Raw genomic sequence first — 17,809 nt, 5'->3', positions numbered from 1 at the left:
GATTACAGTATACACTGTCCGAATTCGGATTCGGATTCGAATTTGACGGATATTTAATATCTATTACCGAATTCGTATCCGTCGGATATTTTTCGAATTCAGATATTATCTGTATCCGTTTATCCGGTAAATTCAAACATTTTATTGCAGCACTTTATCTTTCTTCTCATTCTTACTCCTCGAATAAATTTTCCAAACCCTAAAACCATACCTCTACCTTTTCTTCACAAAATTAACTCTCAAATCCTAAAATATATGAGATTCCCTTCTTCCTTTTAAAACGAAGGCAGAGAGAGAGAGGCGGTGGGGATGGATGATGGTAGTGGTCTTTGGGTTTTTCTTTTTTTATGTATATGATGGAATGAGTTTGGGCTATTTTGAACAGTGGAAGTGGGAGTGCTGATTGTGGAAGATGAAGAGAAATGAGGATGGAGATGATGATTGGGTTGGAGATGGAGGTGACTGGCGGTGATGGAGGTGGCTGTGAGAAGGTGGAGATGGGCGGCGATGGATTTTGGTGGGATTGGAGGCACCAAGGAATGCTGAAGATGGTGTCTCAGCCTCCTCCTTTCTCCTCTCTCTTGCTTCTTCTTGCAAACCTTAGAAGTCCCATTTTTTAATTGTATTTTGGGTTTTTATACAACCCTAAGTTGGAAAATTGATCTGAGCCGTCCATTTACCATCAATGACGATGGCCTTTTTGCTCTAGAATTCTCTAGAAACTATGACATCTTCTTTCAATCACCATCATCCATTTGTCTTTTTCATCCTACAGCCCACATTTGTTGCTTCATAAAGAAGCCATGTCAAACACCAAGAATGCCCTTAAAATGAGAGATTACTTCATTTCCTACGCAAAACACTTTTTGTTTTTGTTTTTTTCTAAAAAGAAAATGTACTTTTCTTTTAGAAACAAAAGATAGTGTGTCATTACTAAAAATAAATATTAATGATATTATTAATAATAAATAAATAAATTTACTTCTCGGATTCGGATGTTAAACGGATCGGATATATTATTTACCAGATTCGCATCCGCTAATAGCCGGATATCTCATAAACGGATTCGAATAATATCCGCTTGAAACGGATCCGGATAATATTCGCTTTAAATGGATTCGGATGCGGACGGTAATCGAATTTTCGAATATCCATTTACACCCCTAGTGGTGGTGGTGTCTTAATATAATAAAATGTTTACGTAGATAAGGACAAGTCAAGTTTCAGCCGGGTATTTAATTAGGAGTAGACTTTTATGATATGCACGCGTGTAATATGGTGGAAAGACGTTTGCACCAAAACAAAATGGAATTGGGCCCATTTAATCTGATGATCTAAACTGTTCATTAATTTTGTGGCCCAACGATAGATTGTCCCTGCCACAAAAATCTTCTCCATTGTCCTCACTGAGGCATCTTTCTTACAGTTTTCATACATTAGCCTCCGGATGTTTTTGGGTTTGAGGAAGGAGAGGGGAGAGGACAGAGGACAGAGGAGAGAGTGTTTAGGATTTGCAGCAGGGCCGACGATTAGATCGGTCGTCTGCTAGGGATAGAAGATTTTTGGTTAGGGCAGGGTAGGATCCGGATACTCTGATACCATGATAAGATTAAGCATTTTATATATTAATCGCAATTAATTACATTCAGTCATAATCAGTGCTTATATAAAGCACTTGAATATATATAAGGAAGATACGATACATAAGCATAGAACTCCTGTTCTTTATTTGAATTTTAATATTAATAAAACATTAATTTAAGCGTAACTGCATCAATCTTTAACCATAAATATGCAAAGGCAGGCGCGGCTTAGCATGAAGATGTAGAGGCTTAGCCAAGAATAGGTCGTTGGTCGACTCAGTGAGGTCGATGCCCGATTCGCCAGGTGGGACGCTCCAAGTGAACCCTTGAAGAAGCCTAGCCAATAGCATGATAGTCATTGTAGATCCAAGCTGCACTCCCGGGCACCCACGCCGACCTGTGCTAAATGAAATGAAGCGCAGCTCCGGCTCATCGAACTTGACATCAGCGGAGTCGTCCTTTAAGTGACGTTCTGGCTTGAATTTGAGAGGCTCATCCCAAACTTTCGGATTTCGGCCCAGCCCTCTTCGGCTCAACAACACATGGGTACCTTTCGGGATGAAATAACCCGCGACAGTTGTATCACTCATCGACACGTGCGGGACGTTGAAGGGGACGATCGGGTGGAGCCGAAATGCTTCCCTGATACACGCCTTCACATAATTGAGCTGCGGAAAATCGGATTCTTGAACAAGTCTCTCCTTTCCGATCACTCTATCCAATTCCTCCACTGCTCTGTGAAGAATTTCAGGTTGATTGACCATCTCTGCAATTGCCCATTCCACTGCATTGGATGGGTTGTCTATTGTCGCATACATTAATTCCTACACAATTAGAGTAAGACGTTAGAAATGGTCAGTCCCTTTCTCTTTTCTCTTGTTTCTTCATCTACTTGCTATAAAGAATGCGAGAAGGCACCCATATAGGGAGGTTCCATCACATTGATATTCATTTTTCATTTTAAGAATGCCTCTTATGAAATGACAAATATAAGCCTAGTAGAAATGGAAACATTAGGATTGATATTTCACATTGCTTAAACATTTTCGTTTCTCTTAGGCTCTGTTTTGATTGCAGGATTTTTTTGGAACAGTTTGGAAAGGAAGAATATTTCTGTGTTATGCAATAAAAGATATTAAATTATAAACTAAAAGATATTTAATTGTTACAAGGAACAATACACGCTATGCGCAAATGATATCCATGCTAAAAATATGTTCTTTTATAACTAAATATGTATAACATAAGAGTAGAGCCATAGCTTAATGTCTGTAAAGAAATTTGCGTCAAATGTTATTTAAAAACTATGTAGAAATTTTGCCATTCAAAAAAAAAAGGCCATGTAGAAATTTACATAAAGTGTAGATATATCTGATTTCCTTGATTATTTTAAGTAGTTTTAGTATAAGCTATTTAATACCTAGCAAGAAATTTACATTTATATGGTTTTGGTTAATTTTTTGTCACATAATCCTATATATATATATATATATATATATATGTAAAGCGGAATCCTATAAGCAGGTGCTACCACGTGTCAGTCCCTCCTCTATCCTGAAATTTTAAAAGAGTTTTGTGTTTCAATTAAAGCTATTAAATCTCCTCATTACTGAAAATATCCCTTAAAATCAACAATTAATATCTCTCTTAAAATTGCAAAAGACATTTAGAATGCCTCTTAAAATTCTCTCCTCATTGCTAAATCTCCTCATTACTGAAAATATCCCTTAAAATCAGCAATTAATATCTCTCTTAATATCGCAAAAGATGTTTAGAATGCCTCTTAAAATTCTCTCCTCATTGATGGAAATATCCCTTAAAATTAGTTATTAATATCTTGATGCCGATTCCCTACCAATGTATGTCTCCATATCTCTTTCACCCAATTAATAGATTTTTCCTTCTATAAATAAAAATGAAGTAAAGCGCATTTATAAGCTAAACGTTTCCGCATAACTCTCAACGTAACACCCGTTATTCCATTCCCAAAACGTCATTACCTTTCTCACTGATTTCTCCCCTAAACCCGATTATTCTAACAGAAACAAATAACCTAACATGCGAATTCTATGCACAACAAGCAAGCAACATATTATTTCTAGCATACGATTAGAACAATTATCAAACAAAGAAATCTAAACATGCAATTACTCATGCGACTAGAATATAAAAAGAAATATCTAGCATGCAAAAGGGTTTAGGGAAAAAGAAAGGGTGAAAAGGGGAATGAAAGAGATGAGGAAGGGTGTAGGGGAACGAGAAGGATGGAGAAATGTGCGGCTGAACTTGAGAGTGCCAAGTTGCCTACGTACCCCATGGTGGGGATCAAGCCACACGTAGTTCCATTATACTTGAGATTGAAATTTGGGATTGGATTTGGGGATTTGGATATGAAATTAGGAATGGGATCTTGAAAGCTACGATTAGGAATTGGAAATTCGAATTGGGAATTGTAATTTGGATTGGAAACTCGGACATGGAAATTGGAGTTTTGAAACGGGTTTTGTTCCAAGTTAGACTCGGGGTTCGAATTAGCGGTTCGGGGTCATCGTCGGGGTTTGTGGCCGGGGTTTGGAATTTGGGTTGAAAAGAATGGGTGTGACCGGTTGGTGCAATTGATAAGTGGTGCTGATGTGACCGGTTGGCTCTTTCCATTGTTAGATCAACATTTTGGACCATCAATTGTGCATATGCAGTGTTCTGCGTCATTGGCTTCTTGGAAGGAAAATTTTCTCTTCCACCCCATTGAGTTTGTGGTAAATTGAATATTCATGTTTATTTCTTTTTTAATTGTTTTTGAAGGCACGTGTCGTACTTATTCTTAAATTAGAGTCCGCCGACATCCTTGCCATATGCTGAGGAAACATATATTAGGGAGATTCCTCTGGATGAGGAAACATATCAAGGCTCAAATCCCCATGTTCAACGCAGCCATGAAAATAATATAGGATTGCGCTTATCTTCAGTTAACTGCAATGGATGTAGGAGTTGGTATATTCTCTTATGATCTCTTAGAATTACTTGATTCTTTTTAAGTACTACTAACCCATACTTTTTATTTTCAATTTTGTGCATCTACAGGTTTTTTCGGCCCAAGTTAGATTGTGATTACGCTTGTGACTTAAGTCTGTCCATGGGATATTTGCTGAAGTAACGCTTATGTAGTTCATTTTTTCATAGGTTCCACATGAAGAATTTTGGTGTTGAGCTTGCTATCTTCAATTGATATTAGGGACGTCTACTTGCAGAGCATGACCGTCAGTTGGATGGAATAGATTGTCAAATTGAAGTTTCATCTTATTCATCAATTACGAATGAAAGAACTTTCAATTGATATTCAATTCTTTGGCTTAGAAGTTCCAACGACAGGGCATGATGGTGCTTAGGTTTCAGATAAAGGAGTCACCTAAGGTTTTCATTAACAATGTGAAAATTAGCAAAATCTGAGAAATATCCCCTTTGAATTTCTTCTAATCTTTGCATATAGCAAGTCCAAAGACATAACTATGTAATACTGATGTCTAATCTGTATATTTACAAATATATCTTCATTATTAATGTTTCTTCTTTCTTTTCTTTTGTTTTTAAAAAAAATTATAAAGCATTTTTTCGGGCGCTCCGTGCATCGTACGGGTCTGCAACTAGTAAATTTAATATCGAGAGAGGGAGACATTTATACGTAAAAGGTTTTAAATGACCTAGTTAGATCTGCGTACATGAGAAATTTATTTACTTTTCTAATTATAATATGGTTTTCCGCTAAATTGCACAGCAAATCACTTAAAGAAATATACATGTGCACATGAAAAATGAACATTCCCAAATCCCACTTATTTGAGTTCAATTGGCATCAAATATTTTGGAGTTTTTCATGGCAACTTCAGTTTTCTAGTTATATATAGTACATATATAATGAAATGTACATTTATATGATATTTAAAATCTATAAGCAAATTTAAATTTATAAAGTATTTAATAAAATGCCGCCCAGTCCAACATCACCCAAGTTTTCAAAGAAAATAGACGACGGTTTAGCTTTAGAAATACACTGTTCTAAAGCTTTAGAAAAGTGGGGTTTTCACTTAAGCTTTTAGCTTTAAGTATCATTTCCAGCCACGGCTAATATGATTTTCTTTTAAAGAACTGAAGTAGGAAATATGAAAAGAGTTATTAAAATAGAGATTTTATATGCTGAGTGGGCGGACACGCTCAAGTTGGAGGTACCACCCTTGATATTTGATCCAACAACAGCTCAGTTTTTAAGAAGCCGCCGTTGGATCAAATATCAAGGGTAGTACTTCCATCGTACCACCAATACGAGCATGTCCGCTCACTCAATATAATCATACCTCAGTTTGTGCCTTGATCTCTTCCGCAGACAGCAATGGCTTTCCGCTACTGTTCTTCACCGAGATTAGAACGTCAAGCAGATCCTCAGGCTCCTTTTTCACGAACCCATCTTGAGCATTCCTCCATTGCTCGATTCTCTCATCGATGATAGGGTCGTGATACTTGTTTACAACCTTAATAGCCTTCTTCATGATCCTCTCGTGGCCATTTAAATCTAACCATCTCAAGCGTGGAAAGTAGTCTGAAACAGCGAAGGAGTAAATAAGAGACAGCACAGTGAAGAGAGCCTCGACGTGTTCTTCTTCTTCAAAGCCAGGGCCTCCATCCTTACTCCCATGGCCAAAGTACCTCTTGTTGAACATCAACTTCCTTATGACATTGCCACTGTATTGCTGAACTGCGACTCTGACATTAACAACTGCCCCGCCGGAGACCTTGAGGCTCCGACATTGGTTGTATATGTATCTAACAAGGTTGTCTGCTTCCTCAACTCTCTTGTTAAGCAGCCAGTGGAGTCTCGAAGGAGAAAGAACCTCAGAGCTCACCACTCTCCTCATCTTTTTCCACTGTTCACCCCATGGTACGAATATGGTCGAGAGGAATCCTAGGCTCGAGTACTCCGTTGCCATGGTGATGGGCCTCGATGAGAAAATTGCGTCTTGTTGTTTTAAGAACTCACGTGCGATCTCAGGGCAATTGACAGAAACTACATGGGTACTTCCTAGGCGGAAACATGCAATGTCAGTCTTCATCTCCTTCATGACGTCCAACATCCATCGGAATGCCGGCTTGTTCATGATTATGTCAGGGAGGTTCCCGACGACTGGCCATGGAGATGGCCCGGGTGGGAGAGGGGGCCTCTTGTGTTTCTTAAGCCTGGCCAAAAAGGATTGGAGTAGAAGGAAAAAGAAGATGAAAGTGATGAAGAGTAATATAATGGTGGGCCAAAAAGGAGTCCTTGCCCTGCCATTGTGGACGCGCGCGAAGGTGAGGAAGGAGGAGGAGGTGATGGTGTTTTTCTCCATGGTTATTTTTAGAGTCGGAGAGGCTGTGAGGAAAGGGAGGTGGTCATGTTGCCTTTATATAAGAAAAATGTGTAAGTAGTAGGTAAGGACAACTTTCAGCCGTGTATTTAATTATAAAGGGAAAATCTTTACAAGAAATCAAAAGATAGGGGAAGATTTTATATGATAAGTGTGCACGCACCAAATATAAAGTGTGCACATTTTATTCTAGTGATTTAAATTATTCATTTTGTGGACCCACCGACAAAAAGTTTCTGCATTTAATGATCCTAGCTAACAGGCTGACGTATTTACTGTAATACTCGGAAGAGAAGAATCACAATTAACATGTGCCATGTGTTAGCACCATATATGAGGCAAGTACATGGACGGTTTTTAGTAACCAGGTGGTAAGCTCGGATTGGAGGGGTTAGCAATACGTAGTAGTTTGGGTTTCTCAAGCAGGACTGACCAAACATGTAGGTCTATTGTACCTTTTTGTGGGGCCATGTATATAAAAGCTCGTAAGGAAATACAAGCATGTGTAACGTGAGATTTTGCATGGTCAGTGGTCGGACATGGTTCCTCCCTTATATTTTTCATCCGATACGGACACCATATAATTTTTGGGGATTTGCTAGGGTCCATCGCAGAAGGTATTTCGCTGAAAGGCTTGTGGCATGTGGGAGCAGCCACACACAGGCTCACTTTTCAGCAGATTTTTTTTCCATTTATGATGTGGCTGCTCTCACATGCAACAGGCCATCCATGAAATGCCTTCTGCGATGGACACTAGCAAATCCCAATTTATTGTGTTGTTTACACCCTCGAGGAGAGAGCGTGTGGAGAATTAATGAAGATAGTACCACGTTAATGTTTAGGGGTGCAACTTGGGTTGGGTTGAACCCGAACCTGACGGGTTGAACCCGATTTTTGGGCGGGTTGGGTTGACCAATTTCGTGTTGGGTTCGGGTTGGGTTGGGTTGGGGACCCGGCAACCCGACCCGACCTGTGAACCCGCCAAAGATAAACACAGTTTGTCAGAATACATGTTTTTTTTGTAGTTTTTGACCTTTTGTTGACTTTTTTGTTTTTTCTTTCCACCCTTACAATCATAATACTTATTTAATATTTCCTATTAACTTATATCCAAAAAGTAAAGGCAAACAACAAACTAAAGTAAAAAGTAAACAGGTGATTGTCACGGTCAACCCGACCCAACTTGGGAAATCGGGTCGGGTCGGGTCGGGGTCGGGTTAGCGAAAAATCAATTTGAGTTGGGTTGGGTTAGCCAAGCCGGGTTGAAACTCGGGTTGGGTTGGGGGTTGAAGTGTTCGGGTTGGACCCAACCTGAGTTGCACCCCTATTAATGTCACTCCATCGAATTGTCATTCTCAGACATAGGATATTAAAAGTGTTCGAATTTGACAACTCCTCTAGCATATGAAACATGAAAAAACTGTTGGTTTATGATAAGGATAAGAATAGAAACAAAAATAAAAAACAAAAATAAAAAAATAAATCAGTCCTTAAGTTAATAAGAATTTCCCCTCGACTCCATGTCCTAATAAAAATACAATAGGGAATAAGCTCGAAAGGATTAATGGATTCATGGTTAAATCCCTCCGCGATGCATTTTATGCCAATTTAAATTAAAAGAGGGATCAAATGGTATAGTTCATTTGTTGGTAGCATTTGTGACATCATGAAGGTGTTTACCATAAAACGGATTTGTGAGACATTTTATTCAACAAATGCTTCTTTCTGCTTGGGTTGGCGCGTTGCAGTAATGAAGAACAAGTTTCTTCTCACTACTAGAAAAAGGGATTGTAGCGACGGAAATATTTCCGCCACAACTTAATTGTTGCTATAACATAATTTCCGCAATGGTAAAATTTACTGTCACTATTTATTCATTATTAGCGATGGTTGATTTTTAATTTTCGTTATACGAATTTTTATGAAGACGGTTATTGATAAACTGTCGCCGTAGAAAATAAAAAAATATATTAAACGTTTTTTCTTAAACTTATTGGCAACGAATTACAGTTAACCATGGTGGATAATTTTCTCATCGTCTTTCCTCCCAACAGTTGCCGCCATATGTTCCATTTGCGGCGATGGTAATGAAAAAACCGTCTCTTAAAAGTGTAATTAATGATGGATATTAACCGTCGCTAATAATTTTTTCAACTTAGCGCCAAACTTTGCTGCCAATTATTGTGTTTGGTACAACGGTTATGAAAAAACCATTGGTTGTAATAAATATGGGAACAATTACCAATGGGAGACAAACATTAGGCAAAATTATCAACATGACCCATTCTTTTCAAAAATTATCAACGAGGGACAAAAGAGGTCTTGTCAGTAAAAGCTGGATGAAAATGCCCTTTGGCATTTACAACACGTTTTGACCTTGTTTTTTTCCTTCTTCCCTATTCTTCTACTTTTCCAATATCACTTTTTTGATTTTTTACCCTACTAGTCATCTTCCTAATTGTTCAGCCACCATTGTTGCTGGCAAATCTTGAAAATTTGAATGTTGAGTTCTTACCATCTATCTCTTTGTATTTATGTTTTGTTTTTTTTTTTTTTTAGGGTTTTGCACTATCTTTCATTCCTCTATTTCTGATTTATCTTGTTTAGGGTTTAAGCGATTTGTATTTTAGGATGAGTTCTGGAGATAATCCATGGATGGCTTCACGCAATTTTTTGGAAGACAAGTGGTTGTATAAGAAAAAGTTGATGTAATACATGAATGGATGGCTACTCATTTTTTGATTTACTTAATTTTTTTTTTGTAATACACAAATTGGGATGTAATACATGAAGCACATTTAATGAAAACAACATCCATTTCTTTTTGTTATTTCTATCATGAGCAGAATTGTAATGCCATTAGAAGAGTTGCTATAGGTAGGGGTTTTGTAGTAGAAAGGGTTTATCAACTCTCTGGAAAGGGGTTAGTAACTCTCAAAAGTAGGGTTACCAATTTTCGAATGGGCTTATCAAGTGCTTGAAAACAGGGGCGATGCCAGAAATTTTGCACAAGGGAGGCAAAAATTATAGTAATTTTTTTTCTATCTGAAATTTTTCACAAGGGGGCAAAAATTATAGTAAATTTTGCACAAGGAAGGGAGATAAAAATGGTAAAATTAAAATTTTAACCTTATTTTCTATCTTAGGGATGATTGGAAAGGGGGGCATATTTTTTTTAAAAGGGAGTAAGTATAAAAAAATAATAAAAAATAAAGGTTTTTTTTTTTCCAAAAAATTAAGGGGGGCAATTGTCCCCCTTTCCTTTCAAGTGGCATCGCCCCTGCTTGAAATTGGCCGAGGGTATTGGAGTTTTGGAAGGGGGTTTTCAAGTCTCTAGGATTGAGGTTATCTAGTATAAAAAATGTGGTTACCAATTTCCGAATGGGGTGATCAAGTCCCTAAAAATTGGCCAAGGGTACTAGAGTTTTGGAAGGGGGTTTTCAAGTCTCTGGGATTGGGGTTATCTAGTATAAAAAATGGGGTTACCAATTTCTGAATGGGCTTATCAAGCCTTGAAAATTGGCCGAGGGTACTGGAGTTTTGGAAGGGGGTTTTCAAGTCTCTGGGATTGGGGTTATCAAGTATCAAAATGGGGTTACCAATTTCCGAATGAGCTTATCATGTCCCTGAAAATTGGCGGAGGGTACTAGAGTTTTGGAAGGGGGTTTTCAAGTATTTGGGATTGGGGTTATCTAGTATCAAAATGGAGTTACCAATTTACGAATGGGCTTATCAAGACCCTTAAAATTGCCCAAGGGTACTGGAGTTTTGGAACGGGTTTTCAAGTCTCTGGGGTTGGGGTTATCCAGTATCAAAACGTGTTGCTTAAGAAAAGAGCATTTTCGTCCAGCTTTTATTGACAAGACCTCTTTCGTCCCTCGTTGATAATTTCTGAAAAGCATGGGTCCTGTTGATAATTCCACCTAAATTTTGTCCCCCATTGGTAATTGATCCATAAATATGCAACTATTGTTACTGTGTGAGGTGCGGAACCCTCACGCAGTAACAACTATTACTAACACTCGCGAATTACTTTTCCGACTTTGGCGCCAAACGTTGCCACCCATTATTACTTTTGTGACAGAAGGATATATACTGTCACGATAAATTACAAATAGCGATGGTATTAGAAACTGCCGCCAAAAGAACACGCCGACCATAATAAATGTATTACGGGAATCACATGATTTCTGAAGACACGCGGTTTTGTGGACCCACGATCCGAGAGAGGCGGGGGGACGGCCCCCCCAGAAAGTCTCTAGATCATCCACGTGAAGGAGAGCTCCACCAAGGAACTCTCGAAGACTGCCCCTCACAGCATGAGTGGCGATGTAAAGTGAGATACCTCTCGATTCGGGGACTAGCCCGGATTCGAGTCGCACCTTAAACAAAGAAAGAGTTGCCATCCAAGGAAGTAGGCCCTGGATCTCATGATGTGCTCTGTCGCAACAGATAACCAGAGATATAAAAGGTCCGTGCCTGATGACGAATGGGGAAGGAGTTAGGCGCCCCCAATTCGCCCAAGTGCAAGCACCTGGTCTCTTATGCCATTTATTATTAACTTTGAAGAGTTTTGGGCGAAAATCATGCGAAATGGGAACGAATATCCCCGAGATAACGTCTATCTAACCATGCATGTCTCGGAGATGAATAATAAGCACACACAAAAAGAAATGAAAGATATGCCACCTAAGAATAGCTAGGTTATGAGTGTCATGCCTAATTGGTGTCTAAGTTCTGGTGGACAAACACATGCATGCTACAGCTAAAGGTATAGGATCTGTACATGAAAGTAGAAAAACACAGCAAAACATACAGCACAACCCATGACTCGACACGACACACCCTAAACTCTAAGGTGATACTTGACTCGGACCAGGATGGCCATCCATCCTGGCTGCACTACGTATCCCGGCCTCGGGAAGAATCAGAGTCAACGTAGTTCGGCGACCTATGCTAAACTACAATGCCTAACCCTCTAGGACCGCTATCTTAGACTCGATCAACTAGATCTGACTAGTTTTTAAAGCTTCTTGCGCCATTACTTAAGTTCAAGTGAATGGTAATTTTTAGGACTCCCTATATGCCCTAACTAATGCAGGTAGAGCACAGCATGGGATCCAGGGCCTACTTCCTTGGATGACGACTCTTTCTTTGTTTAAGGTGCGTCTCGAATCCGGGCTAGTCACCTAATCGAGAGGTATCTCACTTTACATCGCCACTCATGCTGTGAGGGGCACTCTTTCGAGAGTTCCTTGGTGGAGCTCTCCTTCACGTGGATGATCTAGAGACTTTCTGGGGGGGCCCGTCCCCCCGCCTCTCTCGGATCGGGGGTCCACAGGATGGCGACTCTGTTGGGAATGCTTTGATCTTTTGAGGATCTACCTCGATTCCTCTTTTGCTAACCATGAACCCCAACAACTTCCCTGAAGTAACCCCGAATACACACTTGCTCGGGTTCAAGCGAAGCTTATACTTCCGGATCATTTCGAAAAACTTTCTCAGGACCACGGCATGCTCTGGTCGAGTCTTAGATTTAACAATCATGTCATCGACGTAAACTTCGACCTCCTTGTGAATCATGTCATGCAGTAAGGTGGTAGCCACCCTTTGATAGGTTGCCCCAGCATTCTTCAGCCCAAATGGCATCACTCTATAGCAATACGTTCCCCATGGAGTGGTGAACGCAGTTTTTATCATGTCCTTAGGGGCCATCTTGATCTGATTATATCCGAAAAACCCATCTATAAAGGATAACAAAGCATGACCACCTGTATTATCCACCAGGAGATCAATGCTCGACAAAGGAAAGTCATCATTGGGACTTGCCTTGTTCAAATCTCTAAAATCCACACACATTCTAACTTTTCCGTCTTTCTTGGGCACCGGTACTATGTTAGCCAGCCATTCGGGATATTCAACCACTTGGATGAAGCCCACATCTAATAGCTTTTGGATTTCATCATGGACTTTCAATTCCCATTCTGGTTTTAATTTTTGAAGTTTTTGCCTTTTGGGCTTGGCACCTGGGATTTGGGGAAGACGATGCTGGATGATGTCTTCACTTAATCCCGGCATGTCATCATAGGACCAAGCAAAAACTTCTTTGTATTCCTTAAACAAAGTGATTAATTCTTCACGCTCCTCCGGGGATAACGTTTTTGATATTTTTAAAGTTTTTAAATGCTTTTGAGTTTCAAATTTCTAATATTTTTAGATTTTAAAATTCTTCAATGTTTTAGGACCTTTAAATGCTTTCACTCTTAAAGGGAACACGCAAGTAACACCACAAACTAGGGCAAAGCCCTAAATCTAAAAGAAAAATCCCGAATAAGCAACTAGCATCTCAAAGAGACGATCCACAACAAGTAAACAAGCCCCAAGAGCAGAGAAAACGATCTAAAAACCCGAGTAAGCAAAGCTTTAATAAGACAGAGTTAGTCTCTAATGAAAAAACTTCTAACTAAGCACACTAAAATGGGAGCGCAAACGAGTCAGGGACTCTCTAATAGCACTACCAACAGAGAAGGCAAATAAGTCAAAGACTCGTTAGAAGATGGGACCACTCTAACATGAGGCTGGGTAAACCTCCTAAAAGTAACTCTCTTTAAATGAGACAAGACTTGTCTCCAAATAGGGGCTCCATAAATGAGGCAAGGCACGCCTCCTATGAGCTAGCTCTCTTCACAAAACCAAGGTCGAGCCCCTAAAGGGAGAGGCTCCAAGCAACGAGGCTTGTCCCCAGAGGGGAGCCGCCTAGCGAGACAGAGCGTGTCTCCTAATGTTACTCGTTAATGAGACCACCATGGTCTCCTAAATGGGGGTTTAAGTGATTCTTTCATTGCCCTTGCAATGAAGAAGGAATGGATATTTAAAAGGCGTCTAAAAGACTAGTAAAGTCTACTATACAAAGGAGGGGAGCTCTACTTGGACTGAGCAAGTCCCTTAAAGATGGGCTTGGGCTAACGCCTTCATCGCCCTTTGCAATGGAGGGAACTACTATCTATGATTCAAGTATAAAAGACTAGGAAAGTCTTCTAAAGGAAGAAATACTACACCAAAATTTATGAAGATCGAAAACCAAACTGATAAGACACTCGCATTCTTCAACAGACCAAGCTTATCCAAAACTTAATCAAACCAGGTTAGTAAATGTAACACAACCAACATAAACCTATTGCCGCAACACATGTCTGCTGATTCACTTAAAGATAATAGGTAAAGATTCATTCATTGGCCTTTACTTGCACCTTCAACTAACCAAGGAATTCTGCAATCTAGATAACATAAACCTCATTTGAATAGCCTATGCAGCTTATGACAAAGCAAACAATCAACCAAATAATGCCTTGTGTGTGCTTGAACAAAACAATGACAGGCTATTATTATCAAAATTGAAGTGAGGGTTGCTAATACGAAAATAAAGAGAGCTGTTATGCACCTATAAAAAAAATAACACAATTATGAGGTGTGAAAACATATGAGACAGCAGCTATACACCTACAACTGATTTGCAAAATATAAATGTGAGGTGTGAAACATATGGGGTAGCAGCCATACGCCTATAAATGATTTACAAAACATAAATGTGAGGTGTGAAACATATGGGACAGCAACCATACACCTATAAATGATTTACAAAACATAAATGCGAGGTGTGAAACATATGGAACATCAACCATACACCTATAAATGATTTCCAAAACATAAGTGTGAGGTGTGAAACATATGGGACAACAACCATATGCCTATAAATGATTTACAAAACATAAATGTGAGGTGGGAAAAAAAAAGAATTCAGACAGGCTCCGAAAGAATTTAGGATAATATTATCACTTTGCACAGAATCTTTGTAAGACAAATGAAATGAGCGGCAAATCAAGCTTCGTAACAATCAAAGCATAGCTGAACTAATAATATTTTTCCAAAATCAGGTCCATGGCTAGGTGGGGGTATCCAATTCATCCGGCTGATAAGCACATGAACAGTATTTAATGCAGTTATCATCTCAACTCAACCATGATTATACGCAAGCAGGGCAAACCGACAAATGCATTTGATAACTATGACTAAAACATATAGCTCAAAGTTATGCTATGATCAAAATTTAATATGTAATCAGCTGATTCAGCTATTTTGTAAGGGTATCAAATAGCGCAAATTCATGCCTAGAATGACAAAGAAGATTTCTTGCCATATGCCTAAACAAGGAAGTCCTCTTTTACAATTCTAATTTTCACAACAAAAGCACCCTCTTTGTGTTCAATATGCGGCACTTAATATCCTGAGAAGATTATAACAAAGCTGGAGCATGAAATCAAATAGAATTTAAATCCAACAAAACTTTTGTATCTCTAGGTGCCTGAGAAGATCAGGCTTTTAACAAACCAGAATCATTTCGAAACCAGCTAGAATGTGTGGACCCCGATCCGGGAGAGAGGTGGGGGACGAGCCCCCAGCGGCCTCTTAGGATCATCCACGTGAAAGGAGAGCTCTACCAAGGAACTCTCAAAACGGTTGCCACCCTCATAGCATAGCACAAGTGGCGATATAAAAGAGATATCTCTCGATTCGGGAACAAGTCCGGATTCGAAACGTACCTAAACAAACTCAGAGTCACCATCCACGGTATACGGCCATGGATCCTTTAAACAAAAATATGCTCTGTATACCATGGATAACCAGATATATATATGAGTTTGTGCCTGATTACGAATGGAGAAGGTCTGAGAGCACCCCCAATTCGTCCGAGTGCAAGCACTTGGTCTCTTACGCCATTTATTATTAAATTTAAAGAGTTTCGGGCGAAAATCATATGAAATAGGAACAATTCTCAGGAATCGTCTACCTAAACATGCATTTCCTGAGGATAAAGAAATAAGCATACAAAAAATGAAATAAAAGATGGTGTCACCTAAGCAAAGCTAGGTTACGAGTGACATGCCTAATGGGTGTCTAAATTCTGGTGGACATACACATGCAAGCTACAGCTAAAGGTATAGGTCTGTACAAGAAAGGAAATCTAAAATTAGCAGTTGATAATGAATAGTAAATGAAATAAGGAACAAACAAAAATGCCAGGCAAATAATAGAAGAATGAAATAAAACCTATGGCGAGCACATAGCGCCTATCTACAATGGGGCGAATACATAGCGCCTAATATAAAATCCTAACACATCTCATCTAGAAAGCAGTAAATGACAGATAGCAATTGCAGTAATAAAAACCTACGGCGTGCACATAGCTGTGGACCCCGATCAGAGGACGGTGGGGGAACGAGTCCCTACAGCCTCTAGATCTCCACAACGTGAAGGAGAGCTCTACCAAGGAACTCTCGAAACAGGTGCCACCCTCACAGCATAGCATGAGTGGCGATATAAGAAGAAAAAGATACATCCTGATCCGGAGCCAGGGCTCGAAACCAAGATATATCTGAAAATAACTCAAAGTCGCCATCCATGGACACGCCATAGAACCAAAACAAATGCTCTGTTTGCAATGGATAACCAGAGATACAAAAGGTCCGTGCCTGATGACGAATGGAGAAGGTCTGAAGAGCGCCCCCAATTCGCCCGAGTGCGAACACTTGGTCTCTTATGCCATTTTCATTAACTTTGAAGAAGTTTGGGTAAAAATCATGTGAAATTGGAACAAATATCCCCGAGTGAACGTCTACCTAATCATGCATGACTCGGGGATGAAATAATAAACACACATAAAGTAAGATAAAAGATGTGTCACCCAATGACAACTAGGTTATGAGTGACATGCCTAACAGGTGTCTAAGTTCTGATGGACGAACACATGCATGCTACAGCTAAAGGTATAGGTCTGCACAAGAAAGTAAGAAAACACAACAAAATATACAATATAACAACACAACAAATCCTAAGACTCTAAACGATTTAGCCCGAGTCCTCGGATGGTCTGGTATTCATCCAAAGAAGCCTACGTATCCCCGCCTCTACGAGAATCAAGGCAACGTAGTTCTTCGCACCTATTCTAAACTATGATGCCTAAGAGGCCTAGCCCTCTATGCTAGACTCGATCTAAAAGACCAGACCAATTATTAAAGTTTATTGTACGATTATTTAAATCCCAGTGAATTGTAGATTTTAGGACACCCTATATGCCCTAAATAAATGCAAGTTAGCCCTAAGCTAAATGCAGGTGATTCCTACAACCTATGTGTAACTAGGCTGTGTTTCCTAAGGAAAACAAAGGGGTCACTAGCGCATCCTAAACCTAGTCATCAGTCGGCGATGTGAATCGCCAACTGACCGGACGGAGGCGTAACAGACTCCTAACTCTAACACAAACCACACACAACAAATCAAACAACACATCAAGGAGAAACTCTTAACTCTAAAACAAACGTAAACAAGCACATAACAAATCAAAGACTAAAACCAAAGACAAACCCCTAACTCTAAAACTCTCTTTCTAGGACAAAGTCCTAACTCTAGAGGAAGATTTTTCGAAAACAGGTTTATGAAATATTTTTGTACTTTTTTTTAAAGAGTTTGAATGATTTATTTACAAAGGTTTGGCTGGACCTGGGATAAGAATCCCAAGCTGCACTACGTACCTCGTGAAAGAGGATCAAGCCAACGTAGTTCGAAAATCGAACTCTCCTACTACACTCCTAAAACTACTCAATACTTTAGATGATTTTGGATTTTTCTGTTTGTTAAATTTTTTTGATATTTTTAAAGTTTTTTCAATGTTTTTGAATTTCAAATTTCTAATGTTTTTGGATTTTAAAGCTTTTCCAATGCTCTAGACTTTTAAATGTTTTCAATCTTAAAGGGAACACGCAAGTAACACCACAA

The 17,809-nt window shown here is 39.3% G+C and overlaps 1 protein-coding gene across 1 annotated transcript; it reads right to left on the bottom strand.

Annotated features, from left to right (window-relative positions):
• Nucleotides 1–1,603: 1,603 nt before the first annotated feature.
• On the bottom strand, nucleotides 1,604–7,060 carry LOC143851938 (phenylalanine N-monooxygenase-like). The gene is made up of 2 exons (XM_077361449.1): nucleotides 5,933–7,060; nucleotides 1,604–2,407 (listed from the first exon to the last, which is right to left on the bottom strand). Exons 1-2 carry the CDS (start codon nucleotides 6,956–6,958, stop codon nucleotides 1,781–1,783), a joined length of 1,653 nt encoding a protein of 550 aa, XP_077217564.1. The 5' UTR covers nucleotides 6,959–7,060; the 3' UTR covers nucleotides 1,604–1,780.
• Between the last annotated feature and the right edge of the window lie 10,749 nt (nucleotides 7,061–17,809).

Source organism: Tasmannia lanceolata, unplaced genomic scaffold (assembly GCF_043159265.1).
Source record: "Tasmannia lanceolata isolate RefF3 unplaced genomic scaffold, GAP_Taslan_0.1 ptg000018l, whole genome shotgun sequence".
Taxonomy (NCBI): domain Eukaryota; kingdom Viridiplantae; phylum Streptophyta; class Magnoliopsida; order Canellales; family Winteraceae; genus Tasmannia; species Tasmannia lanceolata.
The sequence above is the reverse complement of the archived record's forward strand: the minus strand, read 5'-3'. Positions and strand labels throughout refer to the sequence as shown.

Bases quoted from the DNA above. Each gene is read 5' to 3' on its own strand.
- LOC143851938 (XM_077361449.1), bottom strand. From the start codon at position 6,958: ATGGAGAAAAACACCATCACCTCCTCCTCCTTCCTCACCTTCGCGCGC. The intron at 2,408-5,932 runs GTATGATTATAT...CTAATTGTGTAG, and splicing joins AGATCAAGGCACAAACTGAG to GAATTAATGTATGCGACAAT.